This window comes from Podarcis filfolensis, assembly GCF_964270895.1.
Source record: "Podarcis filfolensis genome assembly, chromosome: 11".
NCBI classification, from domain to species: domain Eukaryota; kingdom Metazoa; phylum Chordata; class Lepidosauria; order Squamata; family Lacertidae; genus Podarcis; species Podarcis filfolensis.
The window spans coordinates 42163897-42184845 of record NC_139613.1 but is presented as its reverse complement, the minus strand read 5'-3'; the positions used below and the strand labels follow the sequence as shown (position 1 = coordinate 42184845).

Sequence of the window (20949 nt, the reverse complement as noted above, 5' to 3'; positions counted from 1 at the left end):
TGTTCTCTACCTAAGTTTGCATTGTGAAAGTGATGTAACACATGTTGTGTTTAGTATAAATAAATGGTCTTTTTGGAAGAATAGCAAATGAAGCTCACTAAAGGTTGTGTGTGTTAGCATTGTGTGTAAAGTTAGCATTGTGATAAGCCCATCCTCTTTACCACTCAGAGGTAATTCAGGTTTTAAAATGAAGAGCTAATTGCAGAGAGTCGACATAAATGAGCAAACAAATTAGCCTTCTGACCAAAAAAAGACAGCTCTTTGACTGCATGGTAATTGTTTTTTGTCTAAAGCTAATTATTGTTGGCTTGTGTTGTGCCTAATAATTAACTTATTCATAGAACATTAATCCACGTTTATAGGTCTTCATTATCTTGTACTTTAATTTGTGCTGTTTGGGGCTTGGTTTTCTTGCCTACTTTAGCATGTATCGCATAGAACCTTCAAGTGCTGCTTTGATCCAATTTTAACTTAGCCTTTTGGTGTATTTTGAATGTTTGCTAGGCGTCATGGACAAAAGGTGTCTCATGCTTCAGTATTCCTAAATAGTTTAAAAAGCTATACTTTCAATATGCCTGAGTTCACACTGAAGCAGGGCAATGTGAAGAGCAAATAGTCATAATTGTTTTCCTTTGACTTAATTCATTCTTCCCTTCTGTCTCCTAAAATCCATTGCAGCTGTTGCTGCAACTGGAAAACTGAAATAAATGATTTCTGAGCATTGTAAAGTGGGAGGAGGCACTCATTGAAGCTCCTCTTCGGTGATTGGAAAAACCACTATGTGGTTCTTTTAATCATGAAGAAAGACACAGTCTTCTGCAAGACTCCCCCCTCCTCACCCCCATTCAGTTTATTTACATAGGTAAACCACTAGCAATTATAACTGCACAGAATCTTAGCAATAATGAGCACTTTTAAGCAACCATTAATTTAATTTAGAGCTTAAGACAAGTTCCCCGGATACCCAAATGTTACTTGCACATGCCACATAGAGATGAGAAGGAATTGTGCAAAATGCCTTTTGTAAAGCCATGTATGTGTACACACACACTTTTCCAACTATTTTAATGAGTGCTTTTACGCAGAACATTCCATTGGGTTGTTTACTTACTCATTATATATGCTAGATGTGCTACAAGTTTTTTCAGAGTAATTCTTAAACTACCATTCAAAGTGATTATGAGGATAAAATTTCAGTACCTGACAAGCTGGAAGGAAGAGTCAGGTGTAATGATAGGTAAGAGAGTGAAATAATATTCTAAAACAATCTAAATAACCATGCCACCTGTTTGGTAAGATGGTCTAATGCACCTAATCATCCCCTTTTTAATAAGTATGTGGTGAATTTTGTGAACTTCAGAGGTCATATTCTAACGAATGTTTTGTGGATATTTGCAGCTTATTAGATGCATGGTAGTTTTTGTAATGCTTACTTGTTGTGGTTATAGGACCATCAGTTGTGCTGTTTCTCTTAGGTGGTTAAAAAAAAAGAAAAATAATTTGTCTGTGGCTCATTCCTCAGGGAAGAAGATGAGTATTCAGAACTGCGATCAGAACTTAGTCATAGTCAACATGAGGTCAATGAAGATTCACACAGCTTGGATCAAGATCAAACTTCTGTTTCAGTCCCAGAGAACCAGTCTACAATGGTCACAGCTGACATGGGTGAGCAATATTTTGAATGCCTCTCATGGTAGTAGCAGAATATTACAGCAGCTTTCATAAGACAGAGTAAAAAACTTCAAAGCAAAATCTGAAGCGGTATCTGAAGAAGTGTGCATGCACACGAAAGCTCATACCAAGAACTAACTTAGTTGGTCTTTAAGGTGCTACTGGAAGGAAAAAATTTTTTTTGTTTCAAAGCAAAAGTAAGGGATATGGTGGGGCATCTTATTAGTAGACTTAAAGGTATATATTATTCAAGCTGTCCTGAACAACAGCACATAATAAAAATAAGCATTTAACAAACTTTTTTTTAAAAAAACACGTTAATTTTTTAAATTTCTTTGTACAGAAAATGAAAATAAAATAAACAAACAAATACTGATACAAAATCGACCAAAAGAAAATACGCACCCTACACTACAAACTAAAACCCTACACACACCCGTGACTTCCCTCCACCACGACTTGCCTTCATTTGGTTCAAATTTGAATACCGTCATTGCATTCTTTGGATAATACACCTTATAAAAAGGTAAAGGTACCCCTGCCCGTACGGGCCAGTCGTGTCCGACTCTAGGGGGAAACGCCGTTTACCTTCCCGCTATAAAGCGGTACCTATTTATCTACTTGCACTTAAGGGTGCTTTCGAACTGCTAGGTGGGCAGGAGCTGGGACCGAAAGACGGGAGCTCACCCCGCCGCGGGGATTCGAACCGCCGACCATGCGACCGGCAAGCCCTAGGCACTGAGGTTTTACCCACAGCGCCACCCGCGTCCCTAATACACCTTATAACCATTTCTAATTATTATTCTCGCTTGTACTTTACATATTTAATCCATGCATATCAGCACATATTTTTTAGAGCAGTGTTTTTCCATATTGCTCCATTAAATGTCCATAACAAACATTTAATAATATATTAGCAGTAGAGCATAATTGAGCAACTTTTTGTAAGCAAAAAGGGGGAAATGGAAGCTAAACTTACATCATCTTCAATAGACAATGAGTCCTGACCCTTTAATTTTAGAAAGCTCACAAAAAAATATTTGGGGCTATGTCTGATGTTTGAAATCAGAAGTCACAAACATATAAACAAAACCTTTCATTCTTGCATGTCCATCTGATTTTTTGCTACTTCTAATTATTAATTTACAAGATTATTTAGCAGTAATTTCTTCTTATATATCACCCTCGGTTATTATTTGGTGACTTCTGTTTTCTTTTATGCAGTGCTGCATGTAGCTGTATCATCCATTGCTTCTCAGCACTGCATAATCAAAGAATGTTCTTTCAAAGCCTCTTGTTTTCAGAAAGCTGTGTAATTTCTCTACAGATGGCAGGTTTCAAAGTAACATTTGGCTGAATTGGGAAGTGCTAAGGACATTTGTTTGTGTCAGAGTGACTCTGATAATGATGGCTTTTGTCAAACTCCAGCAGGTTTTCTGGTTCAAAAACTTAGGCTTACAGCCAGCATGTTCTGTTGAAATAACCTGCTCTAACTTTTGGGACAGAGGGATTTGGAATGTTGTGCCACATTGTTATGTACTGAGTTGAATAGGATCCAAATTGCAGCAGTCTGATTGGTCCTAGAACAATAGGATTCAGAATGCAGCAGTCTGATTGGTCCTAGAACAATGCAGCAGTATGATTGGTTGGCAGGAACCACCCAATCATGCTCCAGATATAAGTGAATCCACAACCTGATTGGCTTACAGTAGAATTCCAGAATTAGCCAATCATGTGCAGCCCATTGTGTAAATAATGTATATAAAGCAGATACTTTGAGGGGACTTTCATTCATTCCTCCTCACCACTATGAGCTGAATAAAGAGCATGAAATCACTTTGCGACTCTGAGTATATTTCACACATTTTGCAGCTTCTGAAGGGTCATTGCTATTTAGTTCAGAGGGACAACATATAGATCACACATTCAGTTCTGCTTTCGAGTATATGAGTCACTTAGATATATGCTGATAAAAAAAGGCTTGTAACCCCACCCACCTGAAAAGTAGATTGTTCCCCACCATATTGTTGAAGCAGTATGAAATACTGAAGTGGAAACATTTTCCCCAAAGAACAAAGAAAATGACTGGCTGTTAGCCATTTTCTTGATGATGTTTCACCCTTAAGCATTAAGGTTTACCATGCAGAATTCATAGCTGTTCAACTATGGGACAACCTTCCTGTAAAGGGAAAATTAATACAAAGCGCCTGTAATCTTATTCCCTTGTTTGTGATGTTAGACAGACATGATTAATATTGGTTAAGTTCTGTGGTGCTAGGGACGACTCAAGGAATTTGGCTCCGTATGTTCAACTGTAACGTTGCCCAAGGCAAGGTTATAGATGACTGATATAGCGATGTAGGAGGAGAACATTATGAACTTTGGGGGTTTAGATTTGTGAAGATACGCTTGTCTTAAAATGAACAATTTATGATACATATCTTGCCAGTTTCCAGACCTGGCCTGAAACAAATTGACATAACAGGACAAGAATATGACATAACAGGAGAAGGCATTCACCCTTGTATTTTGAGATGCCTTACACCACTCTATACAGCCAGCATGGTGTAGTGGTTAAGAGCAATAGACTCGTAATCTGGTGAACCGGGTTTGATTCCCCGCTCCTCCACATGCAGCTGCTGGGTGACCTTGGGCTAGTCATACTTCTCTGAAGTCTCTCAGCCCCACTCACCTCACAGAGTGTTTGTTGTGGGGGAGGAAGGGAAAGGAGAATGTTAGCCGCTTTGAGACTCCTGAAGGGGAGTGAAAGGCGGGATATCAAATCCAAACTCTTCTTCTCTTCTTCTTCTGTAAATCAAAGTGGGGGCTAAAACATTTAAGAGTCTGCTTCTCCTGTCATTCAGAGGATTCAGAGCAATAAAAAGGCCATAGAATATCAGAATGTAAAAACTTTTTTAAAAATAGCACACTGATTTAGTCAAGCTACTTAAACACTCAGACACACACAACACACACTATATGTTACACTGGGGCTTTCTAGCAGTTTTTGGAACAGGAGTTCCCACAGCTGAGAAGACAAGTGTAAATTAAAACTTTGGCTTGTCTTGATTGCTGGCGCTCCTCATAGTGAAATTTGTAAAGATGGCCCTGATTGCTACATCTGTTTCCTGCAAATAGTGGTAGTAGATATCACAACACAATTTTGCAAGTTTTTTTTTTAAAATGTATTTTCATTTCTCTTGATTTTGTATGTGTTTTATTTTATCACCAAATTCTCTGATACATTCATTTAAGCCCCCCCCCCAGCTTTGAGCCCCTTCTATTGGATACACTCAGAATGCAAATCCATCTTGAGATGAAAAGGTGGAACTGCACATTGCACGAATGCAGAAACCTCATTGACATACGAAGCTAGACTCACATGTCATGATATAGTAGTAAATTTAGATATGCCTCTCTACTGCTACAGGCAATAAAACATCAAGGGCTAAAACAGCTAATCTCCCTTGCTGTATGTTGTAAATCCTATGACTGGGTTTAATCTACTTTCTCCTTGAGATGTGGGTCTCTCTAGCCTTGTTATAAAGTCTTATTTCCTGGGAGGAAAGCTGCCTGAGGGCTACAACTTAGAATACAAGACCTTGTTTGGGGCAAGGCATTGTCTTGTAAAATGTGACAAAACGTGTACAAATTGTCATGGCACTTCAGGAATGCAGGCAACACAAATAGTTTTTTATCAGTTCAGCAATCTCTTTGGTGCATCTGTGAGAAACTGTATTTATAAAAACAAACATTTTGCAGCTGAATAGCTTCTGATGCAGGGAAATGGTTTTTAAGTGGAGCCGACAGGGCAGAGATATATTTTTATGGGGACTATTAAAGCACTTTTTGCACATGAACGGACTTCAGAAGAATCCCATGCTCTCCTTTTTACCAATCCACATTGATATTAGTATGGATTATCATTTGTTGAGCAATTTACTCAGTGTTCTTCCCAGATTAAAGCATACCTGTAGGACTCCTGTGAAGGTCTAGTGTGCAGGGCTTGTGCTCTGCTGTGTCCATTCATGTTGCAACAGAGAAAAGAGAGTCTCGCATGGAGCAATGAGTTGGATTATGGGGGTTGAATTAGATTTGGAATTGGATGAAATAGCACCTCCAGATGCAACCAGGACCAGCATGATATGATATATGATATGATATATGATATTATTTCTTACCCATTCTTCACTGTAACATCCCAAGGTAGATTACAACAATGTAAGAATACAAAACTTAATTCAGTTAATACAATTTACAGTCTAGGCAACCTTAATTTCAAACCTGTATTAAACATTTATGTGTACATTCTTCCCATGAAAATTGTGCCTCCAATGGCAGTGCTGGTAGACATATTATGCCTATTCTATGCTTCAATCCTCAAGTATAGGAGCTAGAAACATTTTTTAAATAATGGAAAAATTATTTGTGCTTTCAATCAAGAAACCGCAGGTTGCACAAAAATGCTGCTAGGGCCACATTCAGCTACCATTTATCCAAAAAGGAGGGACTTTGTAAGTTCAGCTGTGATTTTAATGGCCTTTCTGTTAGCATGTATTTGGCTGTCCATTGAATTAGATTGTGGGTGTATGTTAGAGGAGACAATACAGATCAAAAACACTTCACTACAATGCTAATTGTGTAGCCACAACATTTTCCCACTCCTGTACTGTACTTGCACTGTAATAAATTGTCTGTTTCTCTGTTGGGGTGCTTCATGCCAGAACGTAATAGGTATCTGGATATTAATTGTTTTGTGATGTGTTTTCTTAATTGTGAACTCAAGCCCTAGATGTTTTGATGATGCTATTCTGTAGAGGCAAAAGAAGCCAGAATGAATTCATCCATATTTACATATTGAGAACATCTGCTAATGCTTGCCCATTAAATCTGAGCTGGATGTGGAGACAATTAATATAAAATTGGTGTTGCACTAATAATTATTTATCAGTAGAATCCTGGAGAAAAGGACTCTGTAATATTTGAAGAAGCAACTTTTTCTCATACTAATGCCTTAGAGAATTAAAACATAATTCTCCGTTTAAAACAATTAAACAATAAAATGCAATACTAAAATAAAATGCTAAAATGTAAAACACTAGGTTTGTGAAAATTAATTGCCTCATCTTGCTTAACCCCAGCCTTGTAAGAGGCAGCCAATATTCATTTATGGAAAAATGCTCAGGTTCAGAATTATATGGGTCTCCAGTGGGAAGCAAATAACCCCTGTTTTTATCTGTGGTCAGTCACTGGTGAGCCAGAGCTCTCTTTGAGAAGCATAGGCATAAGATGCCCTGCAGGACATAACACAGTACTGTAATTATTCAAGAAAAAGAAATCGGCAGAAGAACAATGATGAAGGCTAGAACAATGGAAAGCAGATGGGTTAGCAGTATATGCAAATGTCTGACAGTATGAACTTCATTTTAAAATAATGTCTTCCTGGTGTTAAACCTTTTTAGATTAAGTCATTACTCTTGATCAGCACATAGCAAAACGTTTCCAGCATTCCCAAACTTTCCAAGCAAGGTTTTCTCTGGGCTATAATCAGAAATGGTTGCTTCCATCTCATTTTGTGTAGCTCTTGTACCTATGAAAAAGAAATGGTTTATCATAGGATTAAGTGCTACTGAGTCCAGCCCCTCCTCACCATTATCACTAATGTGAGGCCAGGCTGACAGTCTAGATGTGCCATAAGCAGGAAGCAAGATCTACATACTTGCTGCTGTGGCAACATGCAGTTACCACACTGCATATAGTTGAAGACACCATGTTGCAGATATTATTTTTAAAAAGATGTTTGCAGAACAGATTACTCCACTCATGCTCCATGCCACATGGTGGAAAAATGTTGAAGGCCACCAAGCAGTCTGTCTTGGGGGTCAGGGAAGGAGATATTCCTACCTGCTTCCAATAGCATCACAAAATGACACACAGACCCCCGCCAATTCAGTCACATGTGAAATACTTCTTTGTTTGTGAATATTTCCTGATCTTGAAAGTCAAGCCCGCAGATTTCAAGCTTGTCTAGTTGTTAGCCCCACAGTAAATTAGTAACTTTCAAGATTACCTTGATGTTGTTTGTGCTTGGGAGATTGTGAAGAGAAATGTTTGCCGATTTGAGTTACCTCTTGCAGGTGTGCAGCCTTCTCCTCCCCACCCTCAAGATTAAGATTGAATGGAAACTCTGTCTATTGGTGACTTGGAATGTATGTCTGACATGTTCTTTCTGCCCCATAGATACCTGTAGTGACTTGAACTCCGAACTGCAGAGAGTGCTGACGGGACTGGAGAATGTTGTCTGTGGGAGGAAGAAGAGCAGCTGCAGTTTGTCTGTGGCAGATGTGGACAGACACATTGAACAGCTCACCACTGCCAGTGAACACTGTGATTTAGCCATTAAGGTGTGGAAACATTAGCTGGTTGCTAATCTTTATTACGTAATTTCTGACATAATAGAGCATAATTTGTACCTATATGGCGTCTTTCATCAGATAATCAAAGCACATGTTGTGATACAGTTCCGATAACAGTTGGGCAATAAAGCCTGTTTTACTGAAAGGATAATTAAGTCACAGAGACATCTTACCTATAAAAACGGGCTGAAAACTGGTTGTTGCCTGACATCTTATCTGCAGAGCTTTCTCTTGTCATTAAGCTAACCTGTTGTCATGTTACAGAATATTCACAAACATTTTAACTGTTGAGTGCCAATGTGTTGGCAATATCATACCAAGGAGTTTTGTGCATTGTAGAGGCTTTAGATTAGCCTGTAGAGATGGAAACCAGGCCCGAGAGGTAGAGAAATTAAGGGACAAGGGAGCATCGATTCAGAAAAAAGGAAGAAAGAGAGTACAATCTGAAGGAAAGGTAGATTGAGAAGGCCAGGCCGTGATGGAAAAGCAGGTTCTAAAGTGAAGTTGAAAGGGCATAGGGTTTACATAGGGATGGGTGGAACTGGAAACAACCTAGCTATTCCTGAAGTCATTTCAGATATGATATACTTTTCTCACTGCATGCTTAATTGTAGGTGGTTTCAGTAGCGTAGGGCCTTCAATGCAATAGGATATGAACTACCTGCTCATTGTGACAGTGATGGCATATGGTATTCTCTGCAATCCAACAACTATGCATGGTTTAGCTGTAACATTTGACTTTATAGCAAATGGGTCTGTTATAGATAAAATTAGAAAGAAGCCACTGTGTTTTATCTTCATTGGTTGTTTCCATTGTAGAAGCTGTGTTTGGTTTCTTCTTTTTCATCAATCTTTGTCAAACGTGCTCTCTGTGGGAGATATCCCAATGCAGAGAAATCATTCTGCATTTGCTAAGGGGTTTTAAATGAGAAACAGGATAGGTGAAAAGACCTCTTGTTCAAATATTACTCTATTTTCCTAGAATTTGCCTTAGGTACAAGAGTTTAATGCCAGGTTATTAAGGTTCTCTTATTCTAAGGTTGGTGTGTGGCTGTTTTTTGGTGTGTGTTTTTTAAAAGAAAAAGCATAATAAAATATTTTTCCAGTTCTAGGAGCAAGAATAACAATAGTGTCTGAATAAATGTAATACTGCTCTTTTCTTTTCGCACAGAACATTTAAAAGGATGGCCTCGTATGCAGAATCTGTTCAATGATTTTGCATCCTATTGTATTCATGTTAGAAGCACTGTGCTTTTACTACTATGCTGTGTTTTGGAAGTCAGGGATTGCAGTTTGTTTAATCTTTTCCACCTCCCACATGTGAGGTCAAGAGGGAAAGTTGCAGCCTTCACTTTCTTGCTGTGGTTACTCCATTGGAAACTGCCAAGTAGATAGTAAGGGGCTGGCAGTAATCCTCAATTCATCCCTGAGATAGTATACTTTAGCATTTGATTTCCTTTCACAATAAATATGAGATGTGACCTATAGGGTAAAATTATGGAAGATAGAAGAGACACTGCAAAAATTCCTCTAAAGGGAGAGATGTCTGAGCGCATGTAGTTTGCATATAAAAGATGTTTCACATAGACTCTTCTCACCTTCTGTACTTCCCTAAATTCCATACTTCATTGGCATTTTAAGAGAGACATTGTCAGAGCTATGAAAAGTCCCCTGGTGAATTTATTTTTGTACTTTGAATTGTGCAGCATAGCTAAAGCACACTGAGAAGCAGCTTACAGTGCACATTTAGTTTTGAGTGTTAACAGCACTGGTAAATGTTTGACCGAAGTGAAATCTGGTAGTTTGTGTAAGTAAACATTTTCCTGCTTTGCAGACAGAAAGGGCCTTGAATCAAGATTGGTTATCTGAATGGTTATATACATTTTTTAAAATGCCTTGCTTGTTTAGGATACTACTTTTTGAATAGGCTAAGCTCCAAAAAGATAAAACGTTTGACTTTCCAGCTTAGCTACTTGTTTCCATCTCCTTTTTAGAAACAAGAAGTCTCAAAGCAAAAAAGAGGGGTAGTGAAACTTGCAAAGCACTGAAACCTCTCTTTCGACTCCATACCTGAAGCCAGGGGAAGAACAGCTGGGTTTGGTTTTTGGCAAAAATGGCTTTATGAGCTGAATGGAGAGGGCTGGAAGGCATAATTAAACCCACAGGCTGAATGCACCCCTCCCTTGGATTAGAACCTTTTAAACAGGAGCGCTCCACATACTGAATTCATTGCCCAGGAAGGCCCACCTCGCCCCTAAGCTGCCCTCTTTTAGGATATATACCAGGCATAGGCAAACTACGGTCCTCCAGATGTTTGGGACTACAATTCCCATCACCCCTAACTAACAGGACCAGTGGTCAGGGATGATGGGAATTGTAGTCCTAAACATCTGGAGGGCCGGAATTCGCCTATGCCTGATATATACTAATAGCAAACTCATTATTCACATGTGGCTTCTTTATATAGCCTTCATATTTTCCATGTGGAAAACATCAGAAAGCTTGGAGGAACCCCAAGATCTGCAGAAGTACAAAAAAAAAAGTTTGGGGAACAAGACCTAAAACGAGGCCTAAATAATTTTAACTGAATGTTGGAGTAGGGGGACAGAAAACCAGGGGGTGGGGAGTAGAGTATTTTGGAAGAGGGCAGGGCAGGGCAGGCAGGTTGACTGAGTGGAACACTGAACTGAAACAGTCCACACTTTTAAGAAATTTATACCCTGCTTTTCATCATATGTCTAAAATTAGCTTGCAGAAAGAAAAATACAGTATACAAAATTTGCAGGGCAAGGCAGTTTGAGCATATTACAGTGATCCTGGCTCGACTGCCTGGCTGCCAGTTAGCTTCTGGGCCCAAGTCAAAGTGCTGGTTTTGACCTATAAATGGCCTAGAACCACAGTACCTCAAGGTCCACCTCTCCTCATGGAAACCAACCAGGACTCTGCAGTCATCATCTGAGGCCCTTTGTGTGCCTTCTCCACAAGAGGTCCAGAAGGTGGCAACACGAGAACAGGCCTCTGCAGTGGCTTTCCATTTGTGGAATGCTCTCCCCAGGGAGACTCACCTAGCACCTTCATTACATATCTTTAGATGCCAGATGAAAACATTCCTCTCGCCCCAGGCCTTCCGTAGAGTTGGGTCTTCTGTAGCGAAGTTATGACTCCTTATTGGTGTCAGCCATGCTTCTGGTCAATTGGGCATCACTAATAGCGCTCCCCCAGATGATTTCAGTGTTTAACTTGGGACATATGGGGTAAAAAGTGGCTTTTCTGAGCCCAAGTTGTTCAGGCCTTTGTATGCTAGTACAAGAAGCTTTAACCTGGCTGACCCAATAGTGGAAAGGAAGCCAGTGTAGGTCTTTCAACACTGGTGCCATGTGCTGGCAATACGGTAGTCTGTTTCCATCATCAGTCTAGCTGCAGGATTCTGCACTAGCTGAAGCTTCTGGGCCGTGCATGCAGACTTAATTTCAACTATTTTAAATGGTATTGATTTATTCTGTGTGTTTTGGTATTATGTGTTATGCTTTGTAAAAGCATTGCTGGGAAGCAAGGTAGAAGTATTGTTACTATATACATTCTTATTCCGGTCAAGTTATTTTCGTCCTCTTTGGGTTTTCCTCTGTATTGTAATTCTTGTCAAAGGGGAAGAATTCAGGTGCCTTTTGCTTCTTTACTTCTCCCAAAGGCTTCTTGTTTTATTTCCTCCGTCACACTTCAAAAATGAAGTTCACCCACGCATCCAGAATGCCGAAACCTCTGAGGATGGAGGTGGATGGATTTAGTTTCAGAACTTCGCTAGGTATTGGAAATGATGAGGAAAATGTGTATATAAATATAATGAAAAAGTGAATAATGAGCAAACTGGGAAGGTAATCCAGAAATAAACCTTCCCGCAAACATAATGGTAGGTTTCATTGTTTGAAACGAAGAACTAACTAAAATAAAATGTGCTTCTTCTATTCATTTCCACCCACATGCAGTCTAGTTCCTCCTATGAAAGAGGAACTCTGTGAAGTGGATTGCTGCTTTTGCAAACTAATTTTCTATTTAAAATGCTACTGCCTCTTACCTTAGGCTTTGGCAGTGTATTGCAGATTTCCCTGGTTCAGCACTCTTTGGTTACAGACTTGGATAGTTTTCTCTCTGTTGCTCAGCTTTGACATCTTCCAGTAGAAATACAGAGTATTTCGTTAAATCAGGACTCAGCCATGTGCAGTTGGTAGATTTAAATGGCAGTATGGCACACCTTTCAGTCTGAACGTTTATGGTGGGGCAGACTGCTTCTATCCTGTCCTTCACTAACATAAAATGTAGTTGGTAGAGCATGAGACCTTAATTTCAGGGTTGTGGGTTCAAATCCCACATTGGGCAAAATATTCCTCCATTGCAGGAGGTTGGCCTAGGTGACCCTCGTGGTCCCTTCCAGCTCTACAATTCTATGATTCTAACGTGCGCAGCTTTAAAAAGTGGTTTAGATATATCTGTGGAGCATAATATTAGCCATTATGACAGCAGACTGCTTCCTGTATCAGAGGCAATGTGTTCCTGAATACCAGTTGCTGAAAGAAGACAGGAGACAGGTGAAAACCCATCAGAGAGGTCACGTGACCTTCCTAGAGGGCTTTAAAAGCGCTTTCTGCACCAAGCTTCTCCTGCTATGGAGACCTTTTTCAGCTCTCTACCTTGCTTACCAGCCTTTTGGAAGATTTGTGAGGGCTCTGGAAGAGCCTGCAATGTTCCTGCAATCTCGCCCACTCAGCTTGGCAGCATCAGACAGGTAGAAATGGTCACGCAGGAGAGCGGTTTTTGGCGGGGTGCCCTCTGACTTTGCATGCAGACCCCTGTAACGTAAGCCCCTTGCAAGTTTCAGGCCTTCATGTCATGTATTGCCTTCATGTCCTGTGCTTGGACTTCCCAAAGGCATTTGGAAGAAAAGGATGCTGGATTAGATGGGCCTTTGGTCTGATCCAGCAGGCATCTTCTAATGTTCTCAAAGCCTCCAGTCAGTGATCTGCAACATTTTTGTTAGTGGGTTGTCACCACTCATCTGGTCAACTGCGGCTTTGGTTTTGCTCAGTTAGTTCACCAAAGCAGCAGTCCACTTTGTATATCAACTGATTAAGTGGGATGCACATTCTTTCCTGTTTTTCACCTTCGTTAGTGTGTTTGATGCCTAATGCACTCTGTAAATGCCACAGGTTTGCAGTTGCTTCCATTAATATAACAAGATGTAAACAAAAATGGCCTTTTTTTTTAATTGCATCATTTTTTAAAAAAAACAATGCTGGCATTTGCTAATTAAAATGGCTTCTGTAAAATGGAAAAGAGCAAATTGAAATGTGTCCGTTAGTGTGAATAATACGTTTAGTGTTTCGTGTATGAATTATTGTTCCTTTAAAATATTCTGCAGACAGTCGAAGAGATTGAAGGTGTGCTCGGGCGGGACCTGTATCCCAACCTGGCTGAAGAGAGGTCTCGCTGGGAGAAGGAGCTTGCGGGCTTGAGGGAAGAGAACGAGAGCCTTACGGCAATGCTGTGCAGCAAGGAGGAGGAGCTAAACAGGACGAAGGCCACCATGAACGCCATCCGGGAGGAACGAGACAGATTGCGCAGAAGGGTGAGGCCAATAACCACTTATGTGCCACACTCCGCTATAGAAACGTTAAGAATATTTTGTCAGACTATAAAAGGAGTTGGCAGCAGACAGGATCCTCGCTTCCAGGCTCCATTTCTCAAGGCATTTACTGTTTTGCTTCCTCATCTGCCATGTAGTTCTAATGGATTATCTCTTGTTTAGTTAGATAACCAGAGCTGTAACGTTTTAAAAGTGTTCTCAAAGCAGTTGCATGAATCTGTGTGGAAGTCTCATCTGCCAGGAATTCTAGCTCTGTGAGAGGTACAGTTCCTAGAATTCTTTGAGGAAAGCCATGCTTATAAGTATGCTTTAAATGCATGGTGTGGGTGTGATCTTCATTCCTCCATGTAACCGCCCTTTGCCCCTCACCCTATTACTCTTAAAGCCCCACCCTTTCCCTGCTTGTTCCATTCCATGCTCATCTTCCTGCAGCCCAAAATGAATCTGAAACTTGCAGGTCCCTGCCTAGTCTTGGTTCTGAGACCGTAACTCTTAGACATCTATACGATGTCTCCAGGGAAGCTGCCTTAATCCATCTGTGTTTGAAGATTTGGCACATTTATGTATCCTTGCATGGAAAAAAATTCACAGATGTTTCGTAGGGTTCTTTTTTTTTTCATTTCAAGGAAGAACACTTGTTGGCAGTGGGAATGCATTTTATAGTGTTCACTTAAATATATTTACCACTTCTTGGCCAAAGCGTTTAAAGCAGCCCTCTCTTATTCTCCTTCAAAGCTGTGTACAATTTTTTTGCTGTGGATCATAAGACCTATTTGAAAGAGTTTTAATTCAGATCTGTGTCTTTGATATTTTCTGTTTAGATCCAGCCAAAATCTGGTTTTTAAGGTAGTAAAGATGATATATTGTCTTAAACTGGCCTGTCCAGAAAGGAGATGCATGAACAAATCATCAGTTTCCATCTAGCCTTGTGGCAGTCTAATGGCCTTTTGTGCCAGCTGGTGGGAGAGTTAAGGTTCATTACCCAGAGGAAGAGGACACAAGTGTTTTTCTGAGGTTCAGGTGTTTAATTCCTCTACTGTTTATTCCCACCTCCATTCCTTTCTTCCTTGGATGCTTATTAGAGCGTCTTTCTTCTACCCTGTTCTCCAACAGCTGATCTTAATTAGATAAATTAGCTTGGTTATATAGACCTGTCTTCTTACTGACACACAGTTGACACATGATTGACACACTGCTGGGTATTCTAACCCCAGTGTTGCTGAAAATTAATCACCAGACCAGCAGATTGCCACAGTCAGAAAGCAGGAGGTAAGAAATGTGGATGTAGAAGTTACATTTCTGGAAGGGTAGTTTTTGCAAAAACAGCAAAGTTTGCTGGTGCACCTTAAATGCTAACAAATTTATTACGGTATAAGGTTTCATGGACCACATTCCACTTAATCAGATACTAAGCTAACTGAGAGGATACACAACTAAAAATGTTTTGAATTGTGACAAGGAAATAACATCAAATCCTGAGTTGTCTTTGCATCAGAGGGATCAGGTTTGTAAGAATGAACTTTTGTAACTGTTTCTTTTTGTGACTGTTTTCCAAATATTCATGTGTTTTTTATTCCGCAGTCATGTTGCAGAAGTCATTGCAGGCCTAATAAGAAAGGATTATGTTGAAAGGAATGCAAGTTAGTTTATAGCTATGGATATCTTCAGAGAACTGTGGGTAACCTAAAGGAATAATCTTTTTCTACAGAACTACTAAATGTGTGAGAGCTTTGAACTCCTTTTTTTTGCAGCTGGTCATTGTAGCTCAGGGCGAATTTTCATCCCAAGTGAGCCACACACCGAATTAAATCTCCATATAGTAAATTGAAGTGTTTGCAATATATTCAATATAATTTAATGTACACAGTTACTATAGCTAATTAAATCTATATAATTACACAATTAATGTATTTTATATTTTTAATTATTAAACAAATTTAATACACAAGCAGATGTATAAGCTTTCAATAACAATGGATCACATGCACAAAAATATTCTTTTTCTTTAATGTTGCCAAGGGCTGCCAAAATAGGGCCACAAGTTAGCCACCCTGAAGGAAGAAGCTGATACAAAGATACAAAGCCTGATGCCAGGCGGAGGGAGGGAATTTGCTTCCCCAAACCATTGTTGGGGCATTTCACCTCAGGTGCCAAAATGCCTTGGGCTGCCCCTGAACATCCACAGCTTAGGTAGGGGCTGCTGCAGAGAAGGCCCTCTCCTTGTCTGCCACAGCCTGAGCTTCTGAGGATGATTAAACAACCAACAGGGCACCGTCCACTTCTCTTAGCATCCAAGATGGTCTGTAGGAGACGAGGCGGCCTTCCAGGTATGTGGGGCCTGGGTTGTTTAGGGCTTTTAGCGCCTTGAGTTGGCCCTGGAGACCGACTGGAAACCAGAGCAGCTGTTTCAAAACAGAGGTTATATGAAATCTGGAAGATTCCATATAATGTTGTTGTTTATAATCATTGATAAACTTGTCCCCATGGGTGTGTCTAATCCCCACAATTTATGGCAATGAATGGCTTAAAATAAAACATTGGCCCTACTGTGCTTTTGTTCTTTTTCCCACCCCACATCTGTTAACCTCTCTCTGAGAGAGATGAGCAGTATGGCAGGATCTTCTTGGGGCTGCAAAAGAAACTGCTTTGTAACCAAAGAGGAGCGTCTTCTTCCCTTCAGTGTTGAACATTAAAATATGAAGGGACAATTCCAGATCGGTAATCACAGAATTGATCATTACCTCTACCTTTATCCTTCTTTTGGGTTATTGGAAAATAGTGAAGTCTTGTGCTGTGAACTGTATGCTAATTTGGTGAACAGTGGGTTTATTTCCCTTGAGAGGAGTCTGTTTATTACAGATGTCCATGTCAGCCACACTATGTAATGGTGAGCACTAGGGAGTTTATCTGCATCTGTAATGCAGTCAATAGCTGCCACACAAATAAATGTTTTCTTTGACCTACTAAATATTTTATATATGCATCCATGAACCAAGAGTCACTTTATATTATTTCCCCAGAGAGTGAGGAAAGGAGCCCTTGCAAAAAAAAATTTAGTTTTTTTGTTTGTTTTACACACACTAAATTGGGTAGATAAAAGTAGTTGGAGCCGAGCAAATCAATAGGGCTGTTGCTTTAGCCCAGTGCCTGTAATCAAACAAAGTGCTCTCAATGGGGTTTCGGAGCCTTGTTAGAGGTTTAATTAAATTAGATATTTAATGCATTCAGTTAACAGATTGTGCTGCTTTGCAGTGCAATAACTAAGAAATGACATGTGTATGGATTTTTATCCCTCGCAGGTCATTAGTAAATGAGGTAATTACTTACTTCTGTAGGGTGTCCATAATGTAGTGTTACCTCTGTGCAAAATAGCCATAGACAAAGAGACCACCCTGAATACTGGAGTTGTTTGTGACCTGTAGAAACAGCTTCTACCAAAATATGCATCTTTGTTTTTGGGCAAACACGTGGACTGCTTATTTCCAGGAAAGCAATAACATGTACAGTGCTCTATAGGGCAACTCTGTCTGTAGGGAGATCTAGTTTCTCTGTAAGCTCAATGCAAAATCTAGGAGAGCAAGTAAGCTGAATGGTAATATTGCCTGGCCAAAGACTAGAAATGTTCTCCTCTCCTTGTGCTTCAGTCTGCCATGTCGGGTATGCGTGTGTGTTTGTTTAAATGCACACCATCCAGTGACTGGTCCTCTTTCTCTACTTTGGAATGACCTTAGATAAATAATCTTGAAAATTCATATAAACCAAAGAAGAGTCAGACTGAAAGTATGTAGACCAATATAATAGTTGATTATAACTCAGTTAAACACCAGTAGAGGCAAAGTATTTGTTTTATCAAGGAAAATAAAATCTATTAGTTCTTCATGGGAAACCCCTAAAAATTATTTAAACAGAGCTGAATAAGTGAAATTATAGACTGACTCTTTTTCCTTTGAGCTTCTTGCCAGGAGGAAGAAAACACTTGCACTAGCTTAACAGCCTAAAGTGGTTCCATCTTACTTGCAAGTTGGACTATTTTCCTTAACAAGAGTCACTTTGACAGTTAGATAGTAAGGTAAAGGTAAAAGGTAAAGGACCCCTGAACAGTTAAGTCCACAGAACACTGTGACGAAAACCAGAGCGCATGGAAACACCGTTTACCTTCCCACCACAGCTTTACCTATTTGTCTATTTGCACTGGTGTGCTTTCGAACTGTTAGGTTGGCAGGAGCTGGGACAGAGCCACAGGAGCTCACCTTGTCGTGGGGATTCGAACCGCCGACCTTCTGATCAGCAAGCCCAAGAGCTCAGTGGTTTAGACCACCGCGCCACCCACGTCCAGTTAGATATTATAGGTCTGTGCACTGGGCAGTCATTGCAGATACAGATGTGACTTAAGTCTGCAAACAAAACAGATGGGCCAACAAAGAGATATCAAATTAATAGTAACAATAATACTGGAGATTGCGTGCACCTTTCCCCCAAGTACTACATTGTGTAACATTTGACTGCAGTTTTTATTTATTTGTTTATTGTCTGCCCTTCACCCTAAGGTTTAGCATTGGGGTAGGACCATCCAATTATTAACATGGCCTAAGGTGATTATATAATATATGCAGTGTTTTTTTTCTGGGGGGACGCAGGGGTACGCATACCCCTAAACATTTTGTGAATCTAAGTTTGGTCTCATTGAGGGGCAGTATTTCAATATGAGTAGGAAAATGAGAATACCCCTAAACATTTTTTAAGGAAAAAAACCACTGAATATATGTAAGGTAAAGGTAAAGGACCCCTGGACGGTTAAGTCCAGTCAAAGGCGACTGTGGGGTGCGGCGCTCATCTCGCTTTCAGGCCGAGGAAGCCGATGTTTGTCCACAGACAGCTTTCTGGGTCATGTGGCCAGAGCGCATGGAAACGCCATTTACCTTCCCGTCGCAGTGGTACCTATTTATCTACTTGCACCGGTGTGCTTTCGAACTGGTAGATTGGCAGAAGCGGTTATATGTATAATATAATATATGCATAATATAGCCACAGAATAGATAAATAAGACTAAATAGCTAATGTGCCTCACCTATAAAAGACCTCTGAATGCTTTTTAAATAATACATTAGTTCCTAAAAGTTAGCTCTGACATGACAAATCTCCTTAGGAAGCCTAATATATAGTATTAGGTCAGGAATGGGAAAGATTCTGCTCTGTGCTCCCATGAATCTTGCAGCAAAAGTCAGGATGAGGCTAAGCATATTTTTCTTACCAATCTTTACTATCACCTTAGAGACATGCTGCTTAAGGGAACAATGTTCAACTGGCCTTTCCTCTGTTCTCATCATGCATGAAAACTTGTGTTGGTGGTTTGTTTGTTTTAACCAATCTAGATATTTTCTAGGCTCTTTGAAAATGTTTCATTTTCACCTTTATTGTAAAGCTGTGTGTAAAAGGCATTACACTACAGACTTGCTCAGAATTCAAGCCTAACCACCTTCTGGAAGTTTTAAGACCTGGTTATTTGGGCTGCTTTTTGGGGGGGCTCTGAGTTAAGCTGCAAAGAATGGTTGGGGGAGAATTTTTCCTAGTGAATTCATGTTCCTAGTTGGATTTTATTTGCTTTGTGTGCGTAACTTGGTTACCTCTAGAAATGCATATAAGCAATTGGCAAAGGAATTCTATTTCTAAGTGGCATTCTAATTGTAAACCATAGAGGCAAAGCACATCAAATATCAAACGCACAACAAAATAAACCACCCTTAGTTTTTAAACTGGCCTTTTAAACTTTTTTAGGCTTATAATACATTGGTGGTTATGTGGTTTGCTAAGAGAAGGCTGAAGTGCGCAATATCTGCAAGCTACTCATAATTCCTGAGAGGCTCTGTTGAAATCTAGCCTCTCTGAGGAGGGATTAAAAACATGTGTCTATATACAGAGTCATACTGAATTCTAAAGTAAAATTGACCAGAAACGTAGCAAGGGGAATGTGCAAAGTAAACAATAGTAGGTAACTTTTTCCACCTTATGAACATTGTCACGGCTCGTTTTGGAACTACAGGTCCTCCTCATGCTGAGCATAACTGAGGCATTATAAATTGAGAATGAGACAGGCTCAAGTGACTCTGGCCTAGTATAATTGTGATAGAACACGAGAGCTATATTCTTCCAGGCAACTCATCCATGAAGCATGTATCCCATGTGAATAAATCAATCCTGGGAAGTGTATTGACTTTGAATTAGAGAGCGCTACTTTCATTTCTTAAGATACACCGAAGGTATCACAGCCGTTCAATAATACTATAATAATAATACGGGTCAAGAAACCTTAAAATTAGTGTTCAGATCCTGACTGTCACTTTATTAAAAAGTGGAGTGAGAACTAGCAGTAACTACATTTCTCCTTAATTAAGATACAACCCAAGAGGCTTAGATTTCTCGGCTAATTTTTGCATGGTAATTACAGCTATTGCTAGCTTACTGCTGAAATTGCTGATTAAAAATTACTTTAGTAAGCGTAGCTAACAATTTCATTAGAAATCAACTTTAAGAGTTCTAGTCAAGTTTGTGTCTTCTGCGTATTTACTTAGAAACTGTAGAATACCTGAGCGTATAGTTTTTCAACTGCATACTTAAACACTGAAAATCATATGAATTTAAGTCATATTTTACATTATATTTAGATACAATTTACCATGTTATACTTTTGGATCACCTTGGTGGGATGTGGATGTGGGGTCACAACATTTAAGTGGTGGACACTCCTTCAGTGGAGATTTTTAAGCAGAGGTTGGATGACCATCTGTCATGGACGCTTTAGCTGAGATTCCTGCGTTGCAGGCGATTGCCATTCTCTGCCCAGGGAGATGGTTTTTGTCTGTAATTAAATAGCTTATTTCTTTAAAAAAGGCAGCAAACCATTAATGCATCCTGCCATAGTCTTAGATGGAAGGACCTATTTCAGCGCTATACTCGCCGAGGCAATGCTAAGTATACTACAAATCAAACCCTAGCTACTGACCCAGATGACAACGCCTTCTTATGCCACTGCGATATGCTTGGTTGGGCTTTGGTGAATCTCATTGGAGAAAGAATTCCATGGCGGCAACCATAGGCAGCAGTGTGGAGTGTTTCTCTGTGTTTAGCCTGATGAACAGTTAATAATGACCTGGAAGTGTTCTGAGCACTTGCTTGGCAAACCTCATGTTGTCACCAGCAGGAGCGCACAGGTTTGACAGTTGGGCG

General features: G+C 39.9%; 1 protein-coding gene across 5 annotated transcripts in view; it reads left to right on the top strand.

The window, feature by feature from the left end:
- Positions 1-20949, top strand: part of MCC (MCC regulator of WNT signaling pathway) — a 208797-nt gene that overhangs the window by 139916 nt on the left and 47932 nt on the right. For all 5 annotated transcript variants that reach the window (XR_014539771.1, XM_083576624.1, XM_083576627.1 and 2 more), the window contains 3 exons: positions 1523-1665; positions 7912-8075; positions 13501-13707. Coding sequence is in view for 4 of the 5 variants with exons in the window: in XM_083576624.1 (XP_083432750.1) it covers positions 1523-1665; positions 7912-8075; positions 13501-13707 (514 nt within the window). In the remaining variant the exon portion in view is untranslated. The remainder of the gene's footprint in view (positions 1-1522; positions 1666-7911; positions 8076-13500; positions 13708-20949) is intronic.